The sequence below is a fragment of the Oculina patagonica genome, chromosome 9 (assembly GCF_052425735.1).
Source record: "Oculina patagonica isolate OP01 chromosome 9, crgOcupat, whole genome shotgun sequence".
Taxonomy (NCBI): domain Eukaryota; kingdom Metazoa; phylum Cnidaria; class Anthozoa; order Scleractinia; family Oculinidae; genus Oculina; species Oculina patagonica.
The window spans coordinates 17862032-17881984 of record NC_135766.1 but is presented as its reverse complement, the minus strand read 5'-3'; the positions used below and the strand labels follow the sequence as shown (position 1 = coordinate 17881984).

Sequence of the window (19953 nt, the reverse complement as noted above, 5' to 3'; positions counted from 1 at the left end):
TTCTAATCGATTGTAAGTCTATAACAAAATGTTTTTTTCTGAACGAGCACTGTTTATTATGAAGTTGAAAGAAATGAATGAAAATGACGTATAATTAAGTTTTATAATTGAGTTTTCTAATAAAATTAACGACTTTACGAGAACATCATCCGGTTATTTCCAATAAATCAAAAGAAATACACACAGCAAAAAATATAAACGAAACGAAATATAAACTTAACAAACAAAAGGTTGCAAAAAGACCATAACATAACATACATAAACTTTATCTTCTCTCGAATTTTAGAATATTTTATTGCCGAAACGAAGCCATAACAAAAGCGGCAAATTTCTAAATATAGAAGAGGTGTTTGTGCTTTTTTAAGGTCTTCTGTCAAATAAATTTCCCATTAAACAAAATATAAACAAGTCTACGCTTAAGAGGCAGAACATTTTTTTTAACTCACCCACCTTTTCTTTACTGTTAATTTCGATAAGAAAGAAAAAAAATGTAAATTTTGTCTTTGCGGGGGAAAAATTTGGGATGAAATCGTGAACCCTAACATGCAACATGCAAAAACATTCAATTCATACATAAGAATAACATCATTCATAATTTATTATTCCTGGCATTAACTGTTTTCCATCATAACCAAGTTACAATTCTTAAGAGGCCGGGTCAAGATACAAGTTTCGTAATTTTTTTTCTGAAATGTCCACCTAGAAAACCATTCGTTACTTTGTTTGTTTGTTTGTTTGCTTGTTTTTTTTTTCTTTCTTTGAACTTCAATAGTTACGCACGATGTTTTAAACCGATGTAAGGACCACATTCTTACCTGACATATGATGTTAACTTCTGCTTACGGCAGAGAATCATACCTCGCTGCTAGTAATATTGCTTTCGGCAAGCCCAACAGTTAGTTTTTTTTTTTTTTTTTAATGCCTTTATGTTGTTGTTTTTTTATTGCCTTCATATGATTCCGAATACGTAATGATACCATTTCAAGTTTTGTTAATAAGAGAGATGTCGATTAAGGCGACGTTTTCATGTCTATTTTATTCTATTTATTCCTTGCGAAATTGTAATTGACAAAGCTATATTGTGTTGGGTTTCTTGCGTTCGCATCGAAATTCAAACTGATCTTTAATAAGTCGTCGAAATCCAAAAACTTCAATCTAGCTTTTGCTAATTCTCACATTTTCAGCAAAGGTTACTTCATTCTCCATGCTCTACACACGCTCGCGGCGTAATCTTGCTTTGAAGCGTTTTGGTTTTGTTTTATTGTAGCTCAATACTTTTGAGAATTCAACTGTAATTCAGTATGTTGATGACTGAATGAATTTCCTCCGTCCGTTCCCGTTAAGCATGTTCGTTAGTAAAAGTCTGAACTCAAATAACTCGCAAGAATAAGTGAAAAATATTTTGGCTTAAATATTCTCATTTTCCGTTAAAAAAGTGGAATTTCTAGCATTTGAGTGAGTACGAATAAACCGGAAATGAAATACAGTTGAACCCCGCTAATTCGAACTCGGTTATTTCGAATTCCCCGCTTTTTCGAACAAAAACCTATTTCCCTTGGATTTGTCTTTCAAACTTTTACTATCGACTATTTCGAACTCCCGCTATTTCGAACTGTTTTTTGTTTCCCCTGACGGTTCGAAATAGCGGGGTAAAATTGTACTTCCTCCGGGGACTTGGGCTAGCTCAGAGAGCTACCCTAAAGCGCTCAACGTTACGGGGTTTACGTATTAGTTAGTCAATTAAAATGAAAATGAAAGTCAAGATATGTCCCATAACACCAGCTTTAATTTATCATCAAAATTCATGCGATTACATAGCGTCACAAAACTCAATCAGCTTGAAGATATTTAGAGATTTTATACCCTACACCATCACCCCCCCCCCCCCCCTCCACTACCACCACCACCACAAACACAACCACCCCTTTCTGTTATGACTATTTCAACTTGTAATCAGGTCGATATCAATTTTGCCAAGACGCGTTAGGTCTGAATGCCATTTGGCAGCCACTCAGGAAGAAAATTTGGGTAGGTCAGATCCTCATTGCTCAACCGTTTGGCGTTCTCTATTTCCAGTTCAGGCTGGACAACTTCCATCAGGTGCCTGTAGTAGCGGTTGACGACGTCCTTTGCATCGCCGTCCCAAAGGTAGAGCCTAGGGCCGTAGTCGAACAAGGTATCGTAACGGAATGTTGACAGGGCATTACTGAAGCTGGCCTGGGTCTGATAATTTAAAACATAATACGCCTTTTAATTAAGATAGCTGCTTAATAAGATATGTGTCTACGTACAATGTAGCGCTATGAGTTAAAAGATGGTTCTCTGACTAAAACTGGTATAAATTATTTCTCGATACAACTGAAATTTTCCCGGAATGAACTTTCTCTTACACATATAGAACAAAACTGGGTAATAAACTGTATTTTTCATTCAACAATCAGGGTAAACACTACGTTGTTATTTCGTGCCTTTTTTTATGCATTGCTTCATTGAAATCGAAATTGAAACTTCATAAACAATCTAGTCGGTGCTAGTTGAAAAACAAATTACACCCGCTTTCAGCGTCACGTGCATAGCAAAATTTCTACATCCATCTATCGACATCGTCTTTCGACGTGCTGTTTGAAATGAGCCAATCAAAACCGATACATTCCGGTGTTCGTTTCATACAAATGAGCCCACAAGTTCAGAAGGTCATGCTTGTGGGCTGTGATTGGCGGATGTCGATCCGTCTTGTTACTTGGGCGTATCCCAAAGGAAGCCCGTTTAAAATTGCCCTTCGTTTTTGTTTGCGTTCAGACACACATCGCCGTCGGGGCTCTAAAGCGCATGCGTCAAGTCCCAGTTTGCACAGTACAGATGCTGTCGTCGTTGAAAGTTATCACGGATTCCACGATTTCAAGAGCGCTGAAATCACATACCATCGAACACGTCGTTCGCAGTAGACCCACACTAAAAGACGTTGAGCGTTCTCGCAACGGGTTAGTGCTCAAGCCTTACGGGAAAACAATTTATGAGTGAACCTTTCGATCGAGATCGAGTTATACCAGATGAGCTATCAAATCTCAATCTTCAGATGCGTCATCGTATTTTACAACGTGAACCACGTAGAAATACCCAGGGTAAATACCAGTACGAACTCTAGAGCGTCAGGGCAACAAGAGCAGAAAGGTTAGAAAATGTGTTTTAGAATGTATCAAACGTGGCTTAATTTGCTCACAAAAAGTCTACAATGCGCTTGAATGATATATTCACTTGCTCGTAAGCGAACCAGTGTCGGATTTTAAATGGAAAGTTATCGATTTCTTTTAGCGCTTGTATAACTTCAGTTTTTTTTTTCATTTTCCTTCCAGTGCCATAGTCAACTGCACTAAATACAAATTCGGTAGCCTGCGTATTAAACTGTCAGGATTTCGCCTGCAAGCGCCTTGTCTCGCCACTGAAAAAAAGACGAGAACTAGTACCAGACGAGAACAAGTACATGCAAATCGGCGGAACGTGTTCATTGAAGCGATGCGATAACATCATCATGGTAAATTTTATAAAAACCTGAATACATGCATTTTTACTGAAGAGATTGCGAATGACCACTCCAGTGTTGATGAAAGTGAAGTCATTCATAATTTTTGCATTAAGAATGAACTTGTTTTCCAACTGTAGTTTTTTTTATAGATATGTTTCGACTCGCTACTGCGGTGATTTCATTTTAAGGTGGCTTGTAATAGTTTATATATCCCCGTCTTTGGCATTCTATTGCTGCTGCACCTTAAATGTTGAGGTTTAACTTTCAAAACATCCTTGTAAAGGTTTAACTAATAGACAAATTGGACATTGGAGTCAATGTAACCTCAAAATTCGTTGCCATGGCAACTACAGAAGTGGTCAAATATGCCAAATTTTTGACCGTTTAAGGCTTATTACTCAAAAACTAGACGGTAAAAGCTTTTGTTTTTCAAATATTTTTGTCTTCAGGACAAAAGAAACGATCTGACAATTTTTTAGAAAATTCTGTCAGAAATTTTAAGAGCCACCTATAATTTTTGCAAAAATAACGTAACTCCGAATCCTTTTGACAGTTTTTTTTAAAAATTTGCAAAATTGTTTATTTTTTCAGTTGGATAAAAATATGTGAAAACAAAAAACTTTCACCGAGTAGTTTTTTTTTAGTTATGATCCTCGTAAGGTCCAAAACAGTGTATCTTTAACCTCGTATGACGTTGCCATGGAAACAGATTTTGCTGTGACCATGACCCCATATTGTTCATTGGTAAATTTTGTTTAGGTTTGTGCAAAAATATTTTCCTTTAACGTTATTGATATAGCAGTGATAGAATACCAACGACGGACATGTTTAGTTTTCACTAAACGTTAACTATTAAAAAGCCACCTTAATTAATCAGCACTACTTGAACTATCTTTAAATACATCCTGTTGGTCAGATAGATGGAGACGAATGCAATCAAATAGGTTAAAAGTTCGGATTTTACTGTCAGAACATTTATTGGTTCCTAAAATTTATTACTCTATTTGTTAGTGTAAAACGCAGAGTACAGACCGGACAGAGGGTAAAATTTAGACCAGGAATATACAATGCTTATAATTATAGTTGTTTGTTCTATGCTAGAGCTGTGAAACAATCGACAAAAACAACTGAGATTTCATCATGACGACTTTCTGGCGTTAACAGCTGGATATGCCAGGAAAGAAGCCCAAGTTCACGCAGATATGCGCCTTGTTTGTTTAGCGCGTCGAAAGGTGGATGTCGATAGAAAGCCGCCATTCACGTAACACTGAAAGCGGGTATAGATAAATGAAATAATGCTAACACTGACGTACGTTACGAAAGTGTTCAATTCGCGCCTGTTTGATCGAATGTGACGTAATAAACTATGAATTTAGTGCTTAGGCGCTTCATTGGTTATTTATAACCTCATATATGTTAATATCCAACGCGCGCTCAATTAATTTTTATTAGGTGATGATCGATGTGGTAACATCATTGTTATACCATATCCTCATCCAAAGCATACACTATACCATCTTTTCTTTTATACCTTGCCATAGAAAATACAGCCAATCAGAATACAGGAAAGGCAATATATATTCCACGGTATTCAACCCAACCTTCCCATCGTGCGCTGCGATCCTATTCCCGACGAAATTTTGTAAGCGTATTTTCTATGGCATGGTGTAAAACACTTTCAGTGTTAAACTTTGGAACGTCCTACTTGTCACTTGTATTTTCTTCGTATACACACTCGCCTAAAGGCTCGTGAATATGCCGAGAAAATACAAGTGACTCGTTCGATATTCTATAGTATTCCACTCGAAAGCGTTGCATAACTCGTATACACAAAAGGACATCAAGTGTCACTCTCACTCTAACAGAGCAAGTATACACATGAACTTACAGCTGAGGTCAGCCTGTTTGGTAGCCGGTAAACAGAGAACACCCCTTCTTCTACTCTGGTGTCATTGTACAGTTTTGTCGGTGAGTTGGGGACGTAATTGAACTCTGTAAGCTCGTAGTTGATCGCTGCATGTTGAATGGTTAAGTGACAGATGAAGCGACTAAGAAATTCACAGAGTTCTTTCTTTGAGTTTAGACTTGCAGGTAAACCTTGAATCTGTTGAAAAGGAAAAGATACGTTCGATCAGAACAGACTTGAAACGAGCTAAAAAATGGAGGGCATGTGTTGACATAAGTTGGGACCACATGCCCGGGAGGGACTCCTATATGGAAGTGGCGGGGATGCTCCTCGGGAATGTTGAAAAGAACCCCTATCAGAGGCCAATCTGGTCGCGGGTGAAGCTTTTTTGACCCCTTAAAGATATCAATATATTAAAAATATAATTTATATCTCTATATTCCTTGATGTGCAACCGTAAAAGAGACCTGACGGCTAAAATTATTGGAATTTGCCTGAAACACCATAAGTGAGACCAAAAATCCCAAATTTATACCCTAAGACGAGCATACCCGCCCCTTTTATGTGTAATTCCCCCCCCCCCCCCACCCAGTCACATGCGGCATTAAGCTAAAATGCATACTGAATAGATTAAGCTAAATGAATCGAAATCAGCATTATATATGCTTAAAGGAAAACTGCCGAATGTCTGTCATATGTAAGACCGCCAAAAGTACTCGACTCATTTTTTTCTGGTTGCGGCAGAATGCCGTGGTTAATAAAACACTTCCCATAAATCTTCTGATGCAAAGGACATCCTTTAAACTCTAACCATGTTATATCGTTTGTCCTGATATTTACCCTTCCGATGCCACCGGTCTTCCCAGTGCCTTTTGACGACAGTTCATTGACGTACGCCTGAAGTTCCCAGTCTCCCTTAACGTGTTGATCAAATTTGTAATATCTATAGAACAGTAATATTCCATCGTTTTTAGTGATGAAGTTAAGATAATAGAGGGTCCTAAAAAGGAAGGGGGGGGGGGGGGGGGATTCTCATTTCCCTTTACAAGATTTGTCAAAATCCCATTTCCCAGTTTATTTTTCCCCAAATCTCAATCCCATTCCCATTTTTGTCTGTGATTACCAGTCCCATTGATCTAAACCCCATTGAAAAAATGGGCAAATACAGGAGCAAATCCGAATTCCCATTTTACCCCTTCAGGTCCCTCCTATGTCACGACACTGCAGTATTGCCATTCCTTTGTAACCTTAATATAACAAATTTCTTATAATATTATTCCAAATGTTGTCATGTTTAATTTGGAAGTACTCGACCTTAATTGAATAAACTCTTTTGCTTTACAGGGCGTTCGTTTGTTCTCCTAAAAGATGAATCTTACCTGTCCTAGGTCTATACTAATTTCTAAAGGAATAGTATTGTATGTAGCTTGTCACATAATCTGATCTCCAAGCTTCCGGTTAGGGATTTCCAATTTTCCAGGATACTGCCCATACATACTTCCTTTTTTCCCGATGTTCTCATATTTCTGCACTACACATGCGTTATTAATTTTTAAGGCAACCTCCACTCTTACGACAAGTTGGCGTTGATATGTTTGAAATAATGTCTAAATCCCAAATTTTATAGGACGAGGGAAAATGACATTTAATAGCAACAAAAAAGTAGAAAAGATTATCGCTTATAAATTTCCCGCGCGCCGCCATTTGGATTTTATGACATGTAAAGGTTGCCGTTATTGTTAGAAAGCAATTCATCTTTTGTGTGAAACAATTGTGCAACTATTACACGTCATAAAATCAAAAAAGGCAACGCGCGGGAAATTTAAAAGTTAAAATATTTTCCATTTTTTGTTACTATTAAATGTTATTTCTCCTTTTTCCTCTAAAATTTGTAATTTAGGCATTATTTCAAGCAATTCAACGTCAAATTGTCGTAAAGGTGGAGGTTCTCTTTAAGCTTAAATACAAAACTTGCTTCTAAAAAAAAGCTTTGGTTTTGTTTAACTTACAAGTTTACGTATTCCTCCACCATGTCTTCGATAACCTTCAAGATTTTCTCTCCATCATCTCGGTAAGGGAAATACGGCAGGAGGTTCTTGTCATCCAATCCGCGTTTCTTGTAAAGCAACACACACACAAAAGTTAAATTGCTATATGAGGAAATTTAACTGAATGACAAGAGAGGGCTCATCATCATCATCATCATGAATATCTTCCTCCTCATCATCGTCGCCATCATCATCATTATCATCATCATCATCGTCATCATTTATTAGCCACTTTAGAATTGATAATTTACATCAATAACTGTGGTAGGGTAGGACGAGGAGATCTCCAAGAAATTAAAAACCACCAGGCTTATAGGCGACACCACCTCCGTTAGCAATTTTTTAGTTATTAAGTTGTGGATGGGCGGCTAGGTCGATCAATTTAGACTTATTTTATCAAAATTCAATCTTTTTTTTCCTTCAAAGGAGAAAAGCTACAGTCGAACCAGTTATCAATATCGAAAGACAATTCCGTTTTTGGTTGGGTGGAAGAGATAAAGAAAATCAATATCATTGCTATGGTTCGAATGAAGGGCACATTCAGAATAGGTCGGATTGATATATCAAAAATATATCAAATAAACAAGGCTATGTCCTTTTAAAGGTCTATTAATGTACATTCTTTTTTAGTTTAGTAGGTTGTGGAACAAGCTGTACCTTGAGCTTGCTTCTGAAATCTGTCTCCTCCCACGTGGAGAATTTATGTCCATCTCGAATGAGCCTATTAGCCCCTTCAGCTCCATATGCAAAGAGTTTTGCCACGAAACCGACTTCCTCAGTTAGTGCAGGAGTAACAAGTTCGCGGCAATGAAACTTCAGCATTTGGTGCAGCGGATGCTGGACCGCCAAGTTCCGTTTCAAGCATACACAGAATGGCTCCAGAAAATAATGGATCTGAAAAAATACCAAAGTTCATAAAAGTTGGTTGACAAGATTTGACCGGTTACATCAATTGGTAGACCGCCGGACTGTCGTGCGGGAGGTCTCTGGTTTGTCTCCCAGACCGGACCAACACTCAGGGTCTTAAAATAACTTAGGAGAATGCGCTGCCTTTGAAATGACATGTGCAAATGGTAGACGTTCTTGTCTTCTCGGATAAGAACGATAAACCGTATGTCCCGTCTCCTGCATCTTTAGTGTCATGGTCAGCAGGGGAAGTTAAAACCCACACACTAATCGTGAAGAGTAGGGCACGAAAATCCCGGTGTTGTGGTCTGTTCTACTCACATGTATCTATGGGTTGGGTGGTGTGGTGAGATCATACACATGGCGGCTGTCAAAGGCGCCTGATATGCTGATGTCTGGTCTCATCCCATAATTCTAATTGTGAAGCGCATTGAGCTTTGTAAATGCACTATGTTAGAACCAATACCATTTGTTTTAAATTATATACCTTGACCATGGTCATAAGTTTTCTATTGTGGAAAATTAGAACATGATCATATAAATATAAGCGGTTGATAGTACCTTAGCAAGATGCTCAACAAGTTGTGCATATCCCAGATCCGTAATTTGAACATTCAATTTAGCCATCATCCAGTTGCCCCCATTAGCGGGAGTATAAACCGCCGAACCTGTCGGAGATAGTTGGCTGCGAGTAAGAAACATTCCTTCTTGGCACAGTATGGATATGCCGATTTCAAATCAATACTATAAGTTAACTTCGGACGTGAGGGGGGGAGGGAGGGGTCAGGTTGTTTCGTATTTTTGAAAAGTGAATATACTCTAGGATGCTGAAGCTTTCAGTAGCTGTTCATTCAGCCCTTGCAGAAAGTTTGATATGTCAACTATTTGCCCATGATTTTGATCACGTTGCCGTGGAAACGTCTTTATTACGCTCTGTCTGAGCGGTTTAGAGCCACATTAATATTTTCACAATTTAAGGTGGCTCTGAACCGCTCTGACAGTAATTTTAAACTTTGCCAAAAGTTGTATCATGACAAATTGGGGTCACCGTCTTCATTTTCAAGTTATTAGCACTGAAAGCTAAAACTAAGGGTGTTTTAACAGGTTTTACTGTTGATATGGTAACAATAATGTCAATAAAATGATCACAACTTGTCGACCAATGATTGAGCATTTGTTTTATACCATAAGTGTAATAGGAAGTAATAAAGAATTGTACTAATGACCTTTTAAAGTATAAGGACTGGAAAATGCCTAACATTAAATGGTGGCTGAAAATGTTAGGCTTAATTAAAAGGAACGAAAACCTTAAGGGGGTTCTACCCTTGTAGCAAGGTAGGGATGTATATTATTACGTACGTCCGAGGGTTAATATTAAAATCTGAGTTTAAGATAAGTTTAAAATAAAATTTTAAAGAACAACGTTATTAACACCATGTTTAACTCCAAAACTTAGTAAATGTCAGAAGCCTTAAATTAATGTTCACTAAAACTATGTATTCAATTTGGGTAAAGTGCTTCGTCAGTTCGCGACAAGAAGCTTCATTTTACTTTTGAAAACATGCAACAAAATGTTACCCAGTTTCTTGGTTAAGGCATTTTAAGAAGATGCATAGCTGACTAACTAAAAGAGCTAACGAATGTTGGTATAAATAAATTAAATCTTACTAACCTGGTTTGTAGTCCATTTGGATCGCAACGGGCACAAGTACATTATATTCCCCAGCATTCGCAGATGCAAAAAGAGCAATAGGAGAAAGAAAGTCCCACATGGCCCTTCGAGAATCTGAATCGGTTTGGTCCCCCGCTCGGGGCATGCCGTCACACAACTCATAACGCAAAGCATAAATGCGACCCTGTCCTACGGCCTGTTAAAAAGAAATGTTGCGTTGCAACAGAAACTCGATCATAAGGTGTTGAAACGTGCAACGCGCGTTCACAGCGTTTGAGCTGGTCTGAATATTCACTTTTGCCAAGTACCATTTTGGAAACACAAAGGGTTTGTACGCAAATGCTTTAAACACATAATGACACACGCAACAACATTATTGGTTTTGTGGTAAGTGACTTGAATTCCGGCCAAAGCTCCGGAAATATCGTACGTAAACTAAAGAAATTCATTAAGAGTATTCAAGTGAAGTTCTCCAGACTACTTTTTGAAACAGGAGAATTTAACCAAAGTTAACTTTATTCAACTAAGCTTGTTCAAAAACAGGATTACGCCATCGAGCGCGAGCTAGCGCGCGCTGTCAATTTAATTCAAACATTGCGATTTTCATTGGTTAATTTTCTTTCGCGATTTTCCAAATACTTGATGGAAACGAATGCGCAAACGCTTTTTACAATACGAATCATAGGGAGTTACGCGTTTCAACCCTTATTGGCTTTGTGCTTGCAATCAATACTTTTCTCTAAATAATCGCATGTGGTAAAGAAAAGAAAAGAATCCCAATAATTTGGTTAAAGAATTTTCTGAATAAAAATGCAGAATAAACCAGTACATCTTCCAACGAATCCCCAGTCTGAAGAGCATCTTGCACAGCGGTATCCCAGTCAAACTCAGGACTCAGTAATTCCTTCAATTTGTTCCAGTCAAGTCCCACTTGCTCTGAGGAGATAACACGTGATCATCTCTATCAGTAAAGTATTTCTTTATATCTAAATTAAAGAGACTACCAGGGCTATTAACGTGTTTTTTTTTTTTGTAATGAGGCACTCGCTCTATCAACAGGAACCTCTTTTCAACAAACAACCAACAACTAACGACTACTGTAACAGTTCTTCTCGATCGTCAAGGTAACAAATCAGTATTTGTAGTTATTTACTGATGTGATCAGAACATCTGGAATACATCGGGAATTGAATTTATAAACAACTCTATTGTTAAAAAAAAATATAAAGTACTAAAAGGGACCCTAATGTTTTCTTTCTATTGTTTTCTTTGAACAGGGGCCTGTATATATGCATAATAAAGGTAAGGTGACAGGGAAATCTATCTTTCTAACTGCAGCTTTCTTTTTGGCTTTTGCTCAAAATTTTATAAAAAGGATGGTTGCAGTGTTTACCAAGAGCATTCAGTTTTGTGCAGAAGGGACTGGGTCTGGGTTCTTGGAAAGGTTCTGAGTTTGAGAATGGGTTCAAGAATGCCACCAACGCAAGAAATGTTTAGGCATAAGTAAATATTTTAATTATCACTCCAATAAAAATGGTTTTTCAGTGCCAAATTACAATAAAATGTTTTAAAATGTATAGATAAAAATAAAATAAAATCATCCTAACTATTATAAAAGGGCTACGTATAAAAGGGTTCTATGAGTCCATAAAATTCTGCAAAGCGCGACTATTAACTGTGGACACTGTGTGAAGCTCACCCCAGACCTCAGAATATTCAACTTTCCCAACGCTTTACCCCAAATACGGGGCTAAAAAGAGTAATTAACAGAGAAAAAATTACAGAAACACTTTTTATTCTATTAATGATCCGATTAGCTAACAACCGGTTGGTTTTTAAAATTCTGTTCCGCTCGTGTTAAAGCAAAAGACTAGGAAGCATTATTGGTAACCAAGGAAAGAGTCCTACCTTCCCCATGAATGGTCACCTTTTTGATTGACATGGGGTTAGTTCCGCTCAGTCGTTGCTGAGTAAATAGTTTGTCACTGATCCATTAAGTTTTGTCGTTAAAAAACGTCTCGTATTTGGATGGTAAATCCATGTATTTCTAAAAACAAAAAACAAAAATATGGTTCTTTATGCCCAATATCAGCACCCTAATCCTTTACGCCCTTATGCGAATGGTATTTTTCGTAAATTAAAAAATGTAAACCTGATATCCATAATACGAAACACCATTTTAAAGCTCTTGATCAGAAAATTTCATAAAACACACGAACAAATGAAAAGGAAGTTACAGTTTTGAAAGAAATGGATTGAAACGTTAAAAAGAAAATGATTTTAAAAATTGTTTCTCTCTGTATGTAGTAGGTATACCCCTAAACTATAGCTTATTGTGCAGCTCCCAGTTTACTGGTTAATTACAGTAATGTTGCATGTGACCTTTGTGTCAGGCCAAAAAGTTGCAAAAGTTATAGCGGTGGTCAATCATGTCACAAATACGGGGAGGTACAATTTTGTGCTTTCAACATGCAAATCTCTTGAAGAAAAGTGGGGTGTCAAAAATTCAAATAAATCCGACAAATATTGTCAAAGTTATGGCACTTTGTGCCAATTTGCATTTTTAGGGGTTAAAGGGCTGATGCAATGCAATTATATAAGTAGTAAATAAAAATCATAATGTTCGATATATTCAAAAAAATGGAGCATGCACAATGGCGTGTTTTACTAATTTAAGTTTCTTTTATCTCAAAGCCAGGTTGATTAGACTCATGCTTGTCGTCAACGTTAGTTACGTTCGCGAGACAATTACACAGGTAAACAGTTGTTGTTTCGCCATGATAAATCATCCCGATTGGGTTTTACAAACAGTTTCTCGCTTCGTTGCTTTTATATTTATTCTTTAAGGTGCATGATAACGGTTTGTCAGTATTTTCCAGCTAGTCCTTATACTCAGTTGATGGGTCAGTACTTCATCTCTTTACCAGCTTGCTTGCACAATCATTGAGAGGTTCATACCACCTTAACATTTTGAAAGTTTAAGGTGGTTCTAAACGTCTCTGATGGAATTTTTTACTTTACCAAAGGTTGTATAATGACATGCAGATCACAGCTTAGTTCCTTGCCCCCCGGGTGAGGGATAGGTCCATGACATGCTGATCTCAACTCAATAATAAAAAATGGCAGTTACCGAGCTCATTTAATTAATTATTTAGTTATTAGCACTAAAGGTAACATTAACGGTGTGTTAACAGGTTATGCCGTTGCTATTGTAACCACTTATGTTGAGAACTTGTCGACCAATGATTGGGCATTTGTTTCATACCATTACCGTAATAGCAACTGATAGAGAGTTTGTAGTACTGACCCATTTAGGTGTAAGGTATGTAAAAACTGAAAGCCGTTAACAGCCAGCTAAAGAGCGGTGCTACCTTGCGGAGCCCCAGCTATCAAGACAAGGTATCCGCTGAGTAGCAAGGTATATCATGACCATATAATGGCCTCAGGTGTAGATATTTTCTAGGTAGCGTGATTTTTCTAAAAAAAAATGACCGCTGACTGGGTAATGGTTTCCATGGTTTCCATTGGATCACGGGCGAAGTCATATTGTTTTTGTTCTCTGTCTATGGCCAGTAAATTCAAATTTGCATTGAGGGCACTGTAAATAACTGGGAAGCTCCGTTTTTAGGCTTGGCTAAATCTATTTAATATTTTGTTCCTAAAGTGCAAGATCATGATCATTATGGTACAATGATGTGAGCTTTTCTTTTCCTGTATAATTGCCTGAATTTCAGTCAGTTTTAGGGATTATTATCATCATCGTCGTCGTCGTCGTCGTCATTATCGCTATCGTTATTGCTATTGTTGTTGTTATGGTTACTGTTTTTGTTGTTACTGTTATTGTTATTGATATATACTCACAAACAGACGTGATATTTACCCCTATAAGACTATTCTGAAAAAACTCCGACAACGGGAGATACTCCGTGATGTTGTTGATCTCGTTTCCAATGTTTGCCAAGTTATAAATTCCAAGCGTTGACGTGGTCCCTACTACCATTCCCAGATAATTAACAGCGTAGTGTTGAGTAAATGGGTCAGCTAAAACGTGAGCTTCCAGCTCTACTGGTCCCATATCCAGCAGCGCAAAGCCATGCAAATTTTCGTCATACTTCAGTCTCCAAAAGAGTTTGGTGGAAGCAAGATCGGTATTTCTGACGCCCTGACAGAACCAACTGTGGTGCTGAGGTAGGGATACGCCACAGAAGGCTGATGCATATCTTTAATTACAATAAGAATAAATGTTTGATTACGCTGTAATTGTAAAGAACTCTGAGGTTGCTTATTCTCCCTGTTTTGACTTTGAAATGGTCTTCGTTTGGGAGTTTACGGAACAGCCATTTAGGCCAAACATTATTTTAGCAACAGCATGTATTGATTTATGGTGATATGGTGATGCTTCGATTCACTATGTTGGTGGTTAAAACACAAAATTGTCACCCTGATTACAATCAGTTAGCCATTTCTTCACATATACATGGCATCTGGTCGAAAGCTATATTTCACTCAATTCTGGTCGTCTGACTTGGGGCATTAATCCATATTTACAATGTGGGCCGATGTGATGGAATGTGGAGTTGCATCTAATTACATGTGCATATTACTACATGTGCAACACAACTACTGCAATCTGACATTGTAAATCAACCAAGCCATATAGTAGTTAGAAAGGGTTCACATTTTAAGTAGAGGGGAGGCTATGGTGCATTGTATTTTTTGGAAGCCCCCACTTTCCATTATTTGGTGTGTTTTTTCCCCTGCCCTCCCTCGCCGTCCCCATTGCATTGCCCACAACCGTGGGAGAAATACCATGACCCCCCTCTCCTGTACCACCACTACCGGACAAAAAACCCCGATGACTAAAATAAAACATTTTTAGTCTCAAAAATAATCACATATGAAAATTGTTTAATAAGTAAAACTACTTATTAGTTTTAACCCTATTCAGACCGGGGGGGGGGGGGGTGGGGGCTTTTGAGGCCCGCGCTGACTTTGAACTTTTATAACTTTCTTAAGATTTAACCAAACGCTGCCAAACTTTCTGAGTCTTCCTAAAATTTATCTGGCAACAATTTAGTAAGGTTGGATGATGTGTCAGGAACTTGACATCACCATGGCAACGGCATTTTGACAGGCATGTTTTCCCAAATTTGTAATTTTGCGTGTTTCTGTTAATAAAAATCAACTGAAATGGAATTATTTTTACATTTTTACGGGTTTAAAGCACATTTTTATTTATTTTGAGTACTTTGCAGTGATTTTGGGTGGTTTTCTGGCATTTTGAGAAAATTTTGAAATCCAAGATGGCGGATCCAAGATGGCGGCTATTTTGACAGCATGATGTAATTGTCACGTGATGTGACGTCACCATGCCTCGTGACGTATACCAAAAGAAAGAATTTTGGACATACAATACATCCTATAAGTTTCATGGTGATTCGTTAAATATTCTGGAAGTTACATAGGGGGGGGGCTTCCGAAGCCCCCCCCCCGGTCTGAGAAGGTCCAAAAAAGCTCGGTCTCAACAGGGTTAAACTGATGTCTTACAGTGTGGGTTACAATGTGAGTGCTAGTAGTGACACTGAACTTTCATCATCACTAGCTAAAATAAGGTGCAGTACCAGAAGTGGACGAAATGCCACAAGTTCTTTTTTTTTCTGTTGAGTTTTGTACAAGTTGCCGTTTAGCTTCACCACCAATTGGAATGTAAACTAAAGAACACGGACTCTCTCCTCGGCAGAGGCTCCCGCTGGTATCCAATTAATACAATTTTAAATAAAAATTAAAAATTAATTAGCGCGCTGGGAAAGGCGCGGTCTCCCTCCTTCCCTCTCCGCCTGTTAGTAACGCAAAGAGACCTCTGCGGAGAAGAGAGAGGAATACCGAATTATAAATCAGTGTGAATTTATTATTTATTGACATCGACTGCTATTCTTCAGATATACTAGAACTTCACTTACAGATCCTTCTGCTAAATATGAGTAAATTGTTGTTGGCGGTTTTATGTCATTATTTTTGATGCCCCCACTCTACCCCATACCTCCTTTCACATCGGTAAAAATTTTCGAAAGCCCCTCCTAAAACCTAACAGGAAAAGATCATGGCCCCCCACTAAAAATCTACATAGCCCCCATTTACTATACATAAATGATGAACCCTTGCTTGTTAACAAGCGTGATGTAACGTAGTCTGTTCCAAACCCATTTGAAAGTGACCACAATGCCGAAACTGCATAACTCTATCATAACACTAAAAACATAAACAGTGATAAATTTACCAGATTTACGCAGAATTTAAAAATCACTTTAAAAGAGCTGCGCACCTTGCCGTTTCCATCGATACAGAACTTTTGGTTCAATTTTGACATATTTTTGACATTTTTTTGCAACTTTTTCGTTTCAGCTGGCTAATTAACTATAGGAACTGTGAAAGACAGTGTTCTATCATTGCTTTTCGACAACTGCCAGCTCCGTTTCCCTCGTTTCTTGCAGTTCGACTACATGGTTGGTCAGTAAAACAGAAGGTATCAAAAAGTTGTCACAATAATGCAAAACATTTGTCAAAAATGAATTAAAAAACTTTGCTTAGTGGCAACCGTGTGGCCCGAATAACAATAAAAATAAAGGCGTCCGCTTCGGTGAACTTTTTGAAACAGTGTTTTGAAACAACTACACACCTAAAATAATTCTCCATACCTTGAATGCGTTATTATAAGTCCGATTAAGTAAACCAGAAAAATCAATCGTTTCATGTCCGTAGCTGGTGAAGGGGATTCCTGCAGTGAACGTTTAATGGCAGACACTCAGTACTTCAACTTTAAGTTCCTGGTTTCAGAAGGAAAACAAGTAGCAAGTGTAAAAAGGTTATTTGCACAGGGGGGAGGGGGGGGGGAAGAAAATTAGGTTTTTATCCGTGTAGGATGCATTAATTGAGTTCAAAGACAACTAAAAGTTTTTGGCTGGGAAAGACTGGGGCGAGTACAGAATTGATGGCAAAGAGAGAGTGATGTGGTTGTTTTGTTTACTTCCAAAGTGCCCTTAAAGCTTTGTTACGTGGCCAACAGAAAAGAGAATTTATTTTATTGGTGACTGAAGAATAGCATTTTAAACCCTTTAAACAATTATTTTGTCCTTTTTAATTATGCTTTTATGGTGGCGCTTTGTGGCCTTTAAGACTATGAAATGAATAGCGGTCGGAAAGTTTGAAACAGGAGAGAAAATAACGAGAGAGGTGATGAAAAGAAAGCTCTAAAGTTCTCTTGACAAGAAACTGTTCATGCAATAAAGAGTTGTGTTTGTGTATGTTTTTTTTTTCAACCTTTTAATTCAAGAAGAATTTTGCGTTAGGCGAATTGATTCGTAAACTAATTAACAAAAATCTGATGTAAGCAGAAGTTCATAATTCTAGAAGTGTACATCTCTTGTAATGGGTCTTGTGGCATCAGATTCGCGTGTAGGTTATTTTAAGAACAAACCTTGCGTGCGAGGTGCGCGAGAAAATGACGTAGTCGGCTTTTTCCGCGCGAACCAGTAACCAATCGCGTGGAAGTTTTAGAGCGCGGCTTTGATTGGTTAAAAAAATTATTGAAGTTGAGCAAGAATGACACGTGACTAAGATATCCCACGAGGTATGTTTTAGGTCGCGTATGGTATAGCCCTGCAGTGGTGAGCAAAACAGCAACTCAGCCTACCTCTACTGCGTCAATTATTGCTCTCGTACCGCGCGATCGTTTTTTCAACTTTTGATCATAAACAAATTGAAAATTGAAACTAATTTTCAATTTTTTGATTTCGATAAATCAATTTTCGATTTTCAACTGCAAAAAAAATTCAATTTTTGTTCGTAAGGGTGAATTGAAGTTCTGTTGACAACAAACTATATTTATTTATTTCAAAGCGTTAAGGATGAAGCAGTATTATTATATAGTAGTATAGTAATATTGGCCACTCGACTGAGTGCGTCAATCAGAGTGCGATTGAATACTAGCAACTTTAATCAAAAAGAAAAGAAAAGAAAGTTTGATATTTTATGCAATGCTCCGTTCTAAACTTCAAAGCAAAGAAATTAGGACAAACAGGAACCTATGACCCGCAGCCTTCATCTCCCATACATATACTTACCCTTGGAGTCCTTTCCCGTGTATTTTTTTTTAGAACTGATCTCTCGGGGTCTCTCGCGGGAATTTTCGCACCTTTCTCAATCATTTGTCGCATTTTGCTGTGGTTACGCAAGCTGTGATATATAATGTTGTTCCTTTTAGTCCTCTGAATTCAGTATTTCTTCAAAGGAAGCCGTCAAGTAATGCTATGACTAACAAACTGCGGAATTTTGTATAGGTCTCTCAAAAAAGTAAGAACAATTATTCGAATCGAAGGACGCCGCGACCGATCTCGCAATCTGCGAAATTACGAATATATTTTGAAACGGTCCAACAGATTGGTCAATATTATATGTTATTTAATTCTTCCATTAAGAAGGCAACTAGATAAAAACTTGATCGATTCTAATTGTAGTTGTGAACAATCAATTTTACTGGGTTGTAAACATTCACACCAAACGAAAGAATCAATGGTATAAATTCAGGATCACCCAAACGAGGAAATTCAGCCCAAAGTCTTGGAATGTCGTTGTAATGATTTCCCGTATCATTTAGGGCCTTCTAACGGTATATTTGTGAGAACTAACACAGTTAAATCTAAATCACGGCTTCGTTAGACGTAAAAAGGTGTTAGGAGAAACGGTCGTAACAACATTTAATGAGCTAATTAGAATATCATGTCCGAATTTCTTTCCTTGTAATTTCCTGTTCTAAGGCTCTAGAATGAGAGATGCTTCTGCAGGCAGGTGCTAACAAAAATCTTTATTTCTCATGACAACCAGTCCGATATTAAATGTTTTACTTTTTCGACGAGTTTGCTGACAGGACAGTACGTAAAAACAGTTCCCAATGCCAGTCAGAGTGGAGCGGATCGATTCGTCAACTCAGATGCGTGAGCCTGTTTTAAGACTCACCCTTAAAACATTTCTCTCTGTAAGCTGCCTGTTTATCGCGCCAAAAACCGAATGCAGGCCTTCTATGATTAAAACAAGAAACGTTTATGTAAGGAGTAAAGAAAACATTATTTATTTGGAATAACTAACGAGCCGTTGTTATGACAACGTTTTGCATAACGTGACTGCTGCCTTTCTGTATTTTTTAAAACGATAACTATAAATTTTAGGTGTGGGAAATACCCTAAAATGAAGTCTTAGATGTTATTTTTCCACCTCTAGGTGTGAATCGTCGTGATAACGTACGAAAAGAAGTAGAAAAAGTGAAAAAATTGAATTGTTCTTACGCTAACGATATTGAAAAATCCTCCCTCACTGTTGACAGAACTCCTACGCTTTTTAAAGCGTAGGAGTTCTGTCAACATAAAATATAAAATATAAAATATGCATAACTCAAAAGGGCACTTAAAAGTGCCCTTTTGAGTTATGCATATTTTAATAACGAGAGAGGTGATGAAAAGAAAGCTCTAAATTTCTCTTGACAAGAAACTGTTCATGCAATAAAGAGTTGTGTTTGTGTATGTTTTTTTTTTTTTTTTTCAACCTTTTAATTCAAGAAGAATTTTGCGCTAGGCGAATTGATTCGTAAACTAATTAACAAAAATCCGATGTAAACAGAAGTTCATAATTCTAGAAGTGTACATCTCTTGTAATGGGTCTTGTTGCATCAGATTCGCGTGTAGGTTAATTTAAGAACAAACCTTGCGTGCGAGGTGCGCGAGAAAATGACGTAGTCGGCTTTTTCCGCGCGAACCAGTAACCAATCGCGTGGAAGTTTTAGAGCGCGGCTTTGATTGGTTGAAAAAATTATTGAAGTTGAGCAAGAATGATACGTGACTAAGATATC

General features: G+C 37.7%; 1 protein-coding gene across 1 annotated transcript; it reads right to left on the bottom strand.

Moving 5' to 3' along the window:
• Nucleotides 1–1841: 1841 nt before the first annotated feature.
• LOC144666364 (polyunsaturated fatty acid 5-lipoxygenase-like) lies at nt 1842–16909 on the bottom strand. The gene is made up of 11 exons (XM_078527786.1): nt 16751–16909; nt 13936–14275; nt 11964–12102; nt 10885–10991; nt 10056–10251; nt 8945–9051; nt 8135–8371; nt 7439–7545; nt 6270–6372; nt 5412–5627; nt 1842–2223 (listed from the first exon to the last, which is right to left on the bottom strand). The coding sequence occupies exons 3-11, from the start codon at nt 11995–11997 to the stop codon at nt 1984–1986; spliced, it is 1347 nt and encodes a 448-aa protein (XP_078383912.1). The 5' UTR covers nt 11998–12102; nt 13936–14275; nt 16751–16909; the 3' UTR covers nt 1842–1983.
• Nucleotides 16910–19953: the final 3044 nt, after the last annotated feature.

What these genes read in the sequence shown, in the direction of transcription:
- LOC144666364 (XM_078527786.1), bottom strand. Translation starts at nt 11,997, where the DNA reads ATGTCAATCAAAAAGGTGACCATTCATGGGGAAG. An exon ending in ATTTCAGAAGCAAGCTCAAG is followed by an intron (nt 7,546 to 8,134) that starts GTACAGCTTGTT and finishes TTGCTTTACAAG; the next exon opens with AAACGCGGATTGGATGACAA. An exon ending in AGACCGGTGGCATCGGAAGG is followed by an intron (nt 5,628 to 6,269) that starts GTAAATATCAGG and finishes CCTTTTCAACAG; the next exon opens with ATTCAAGGTTTACCTGCAAG.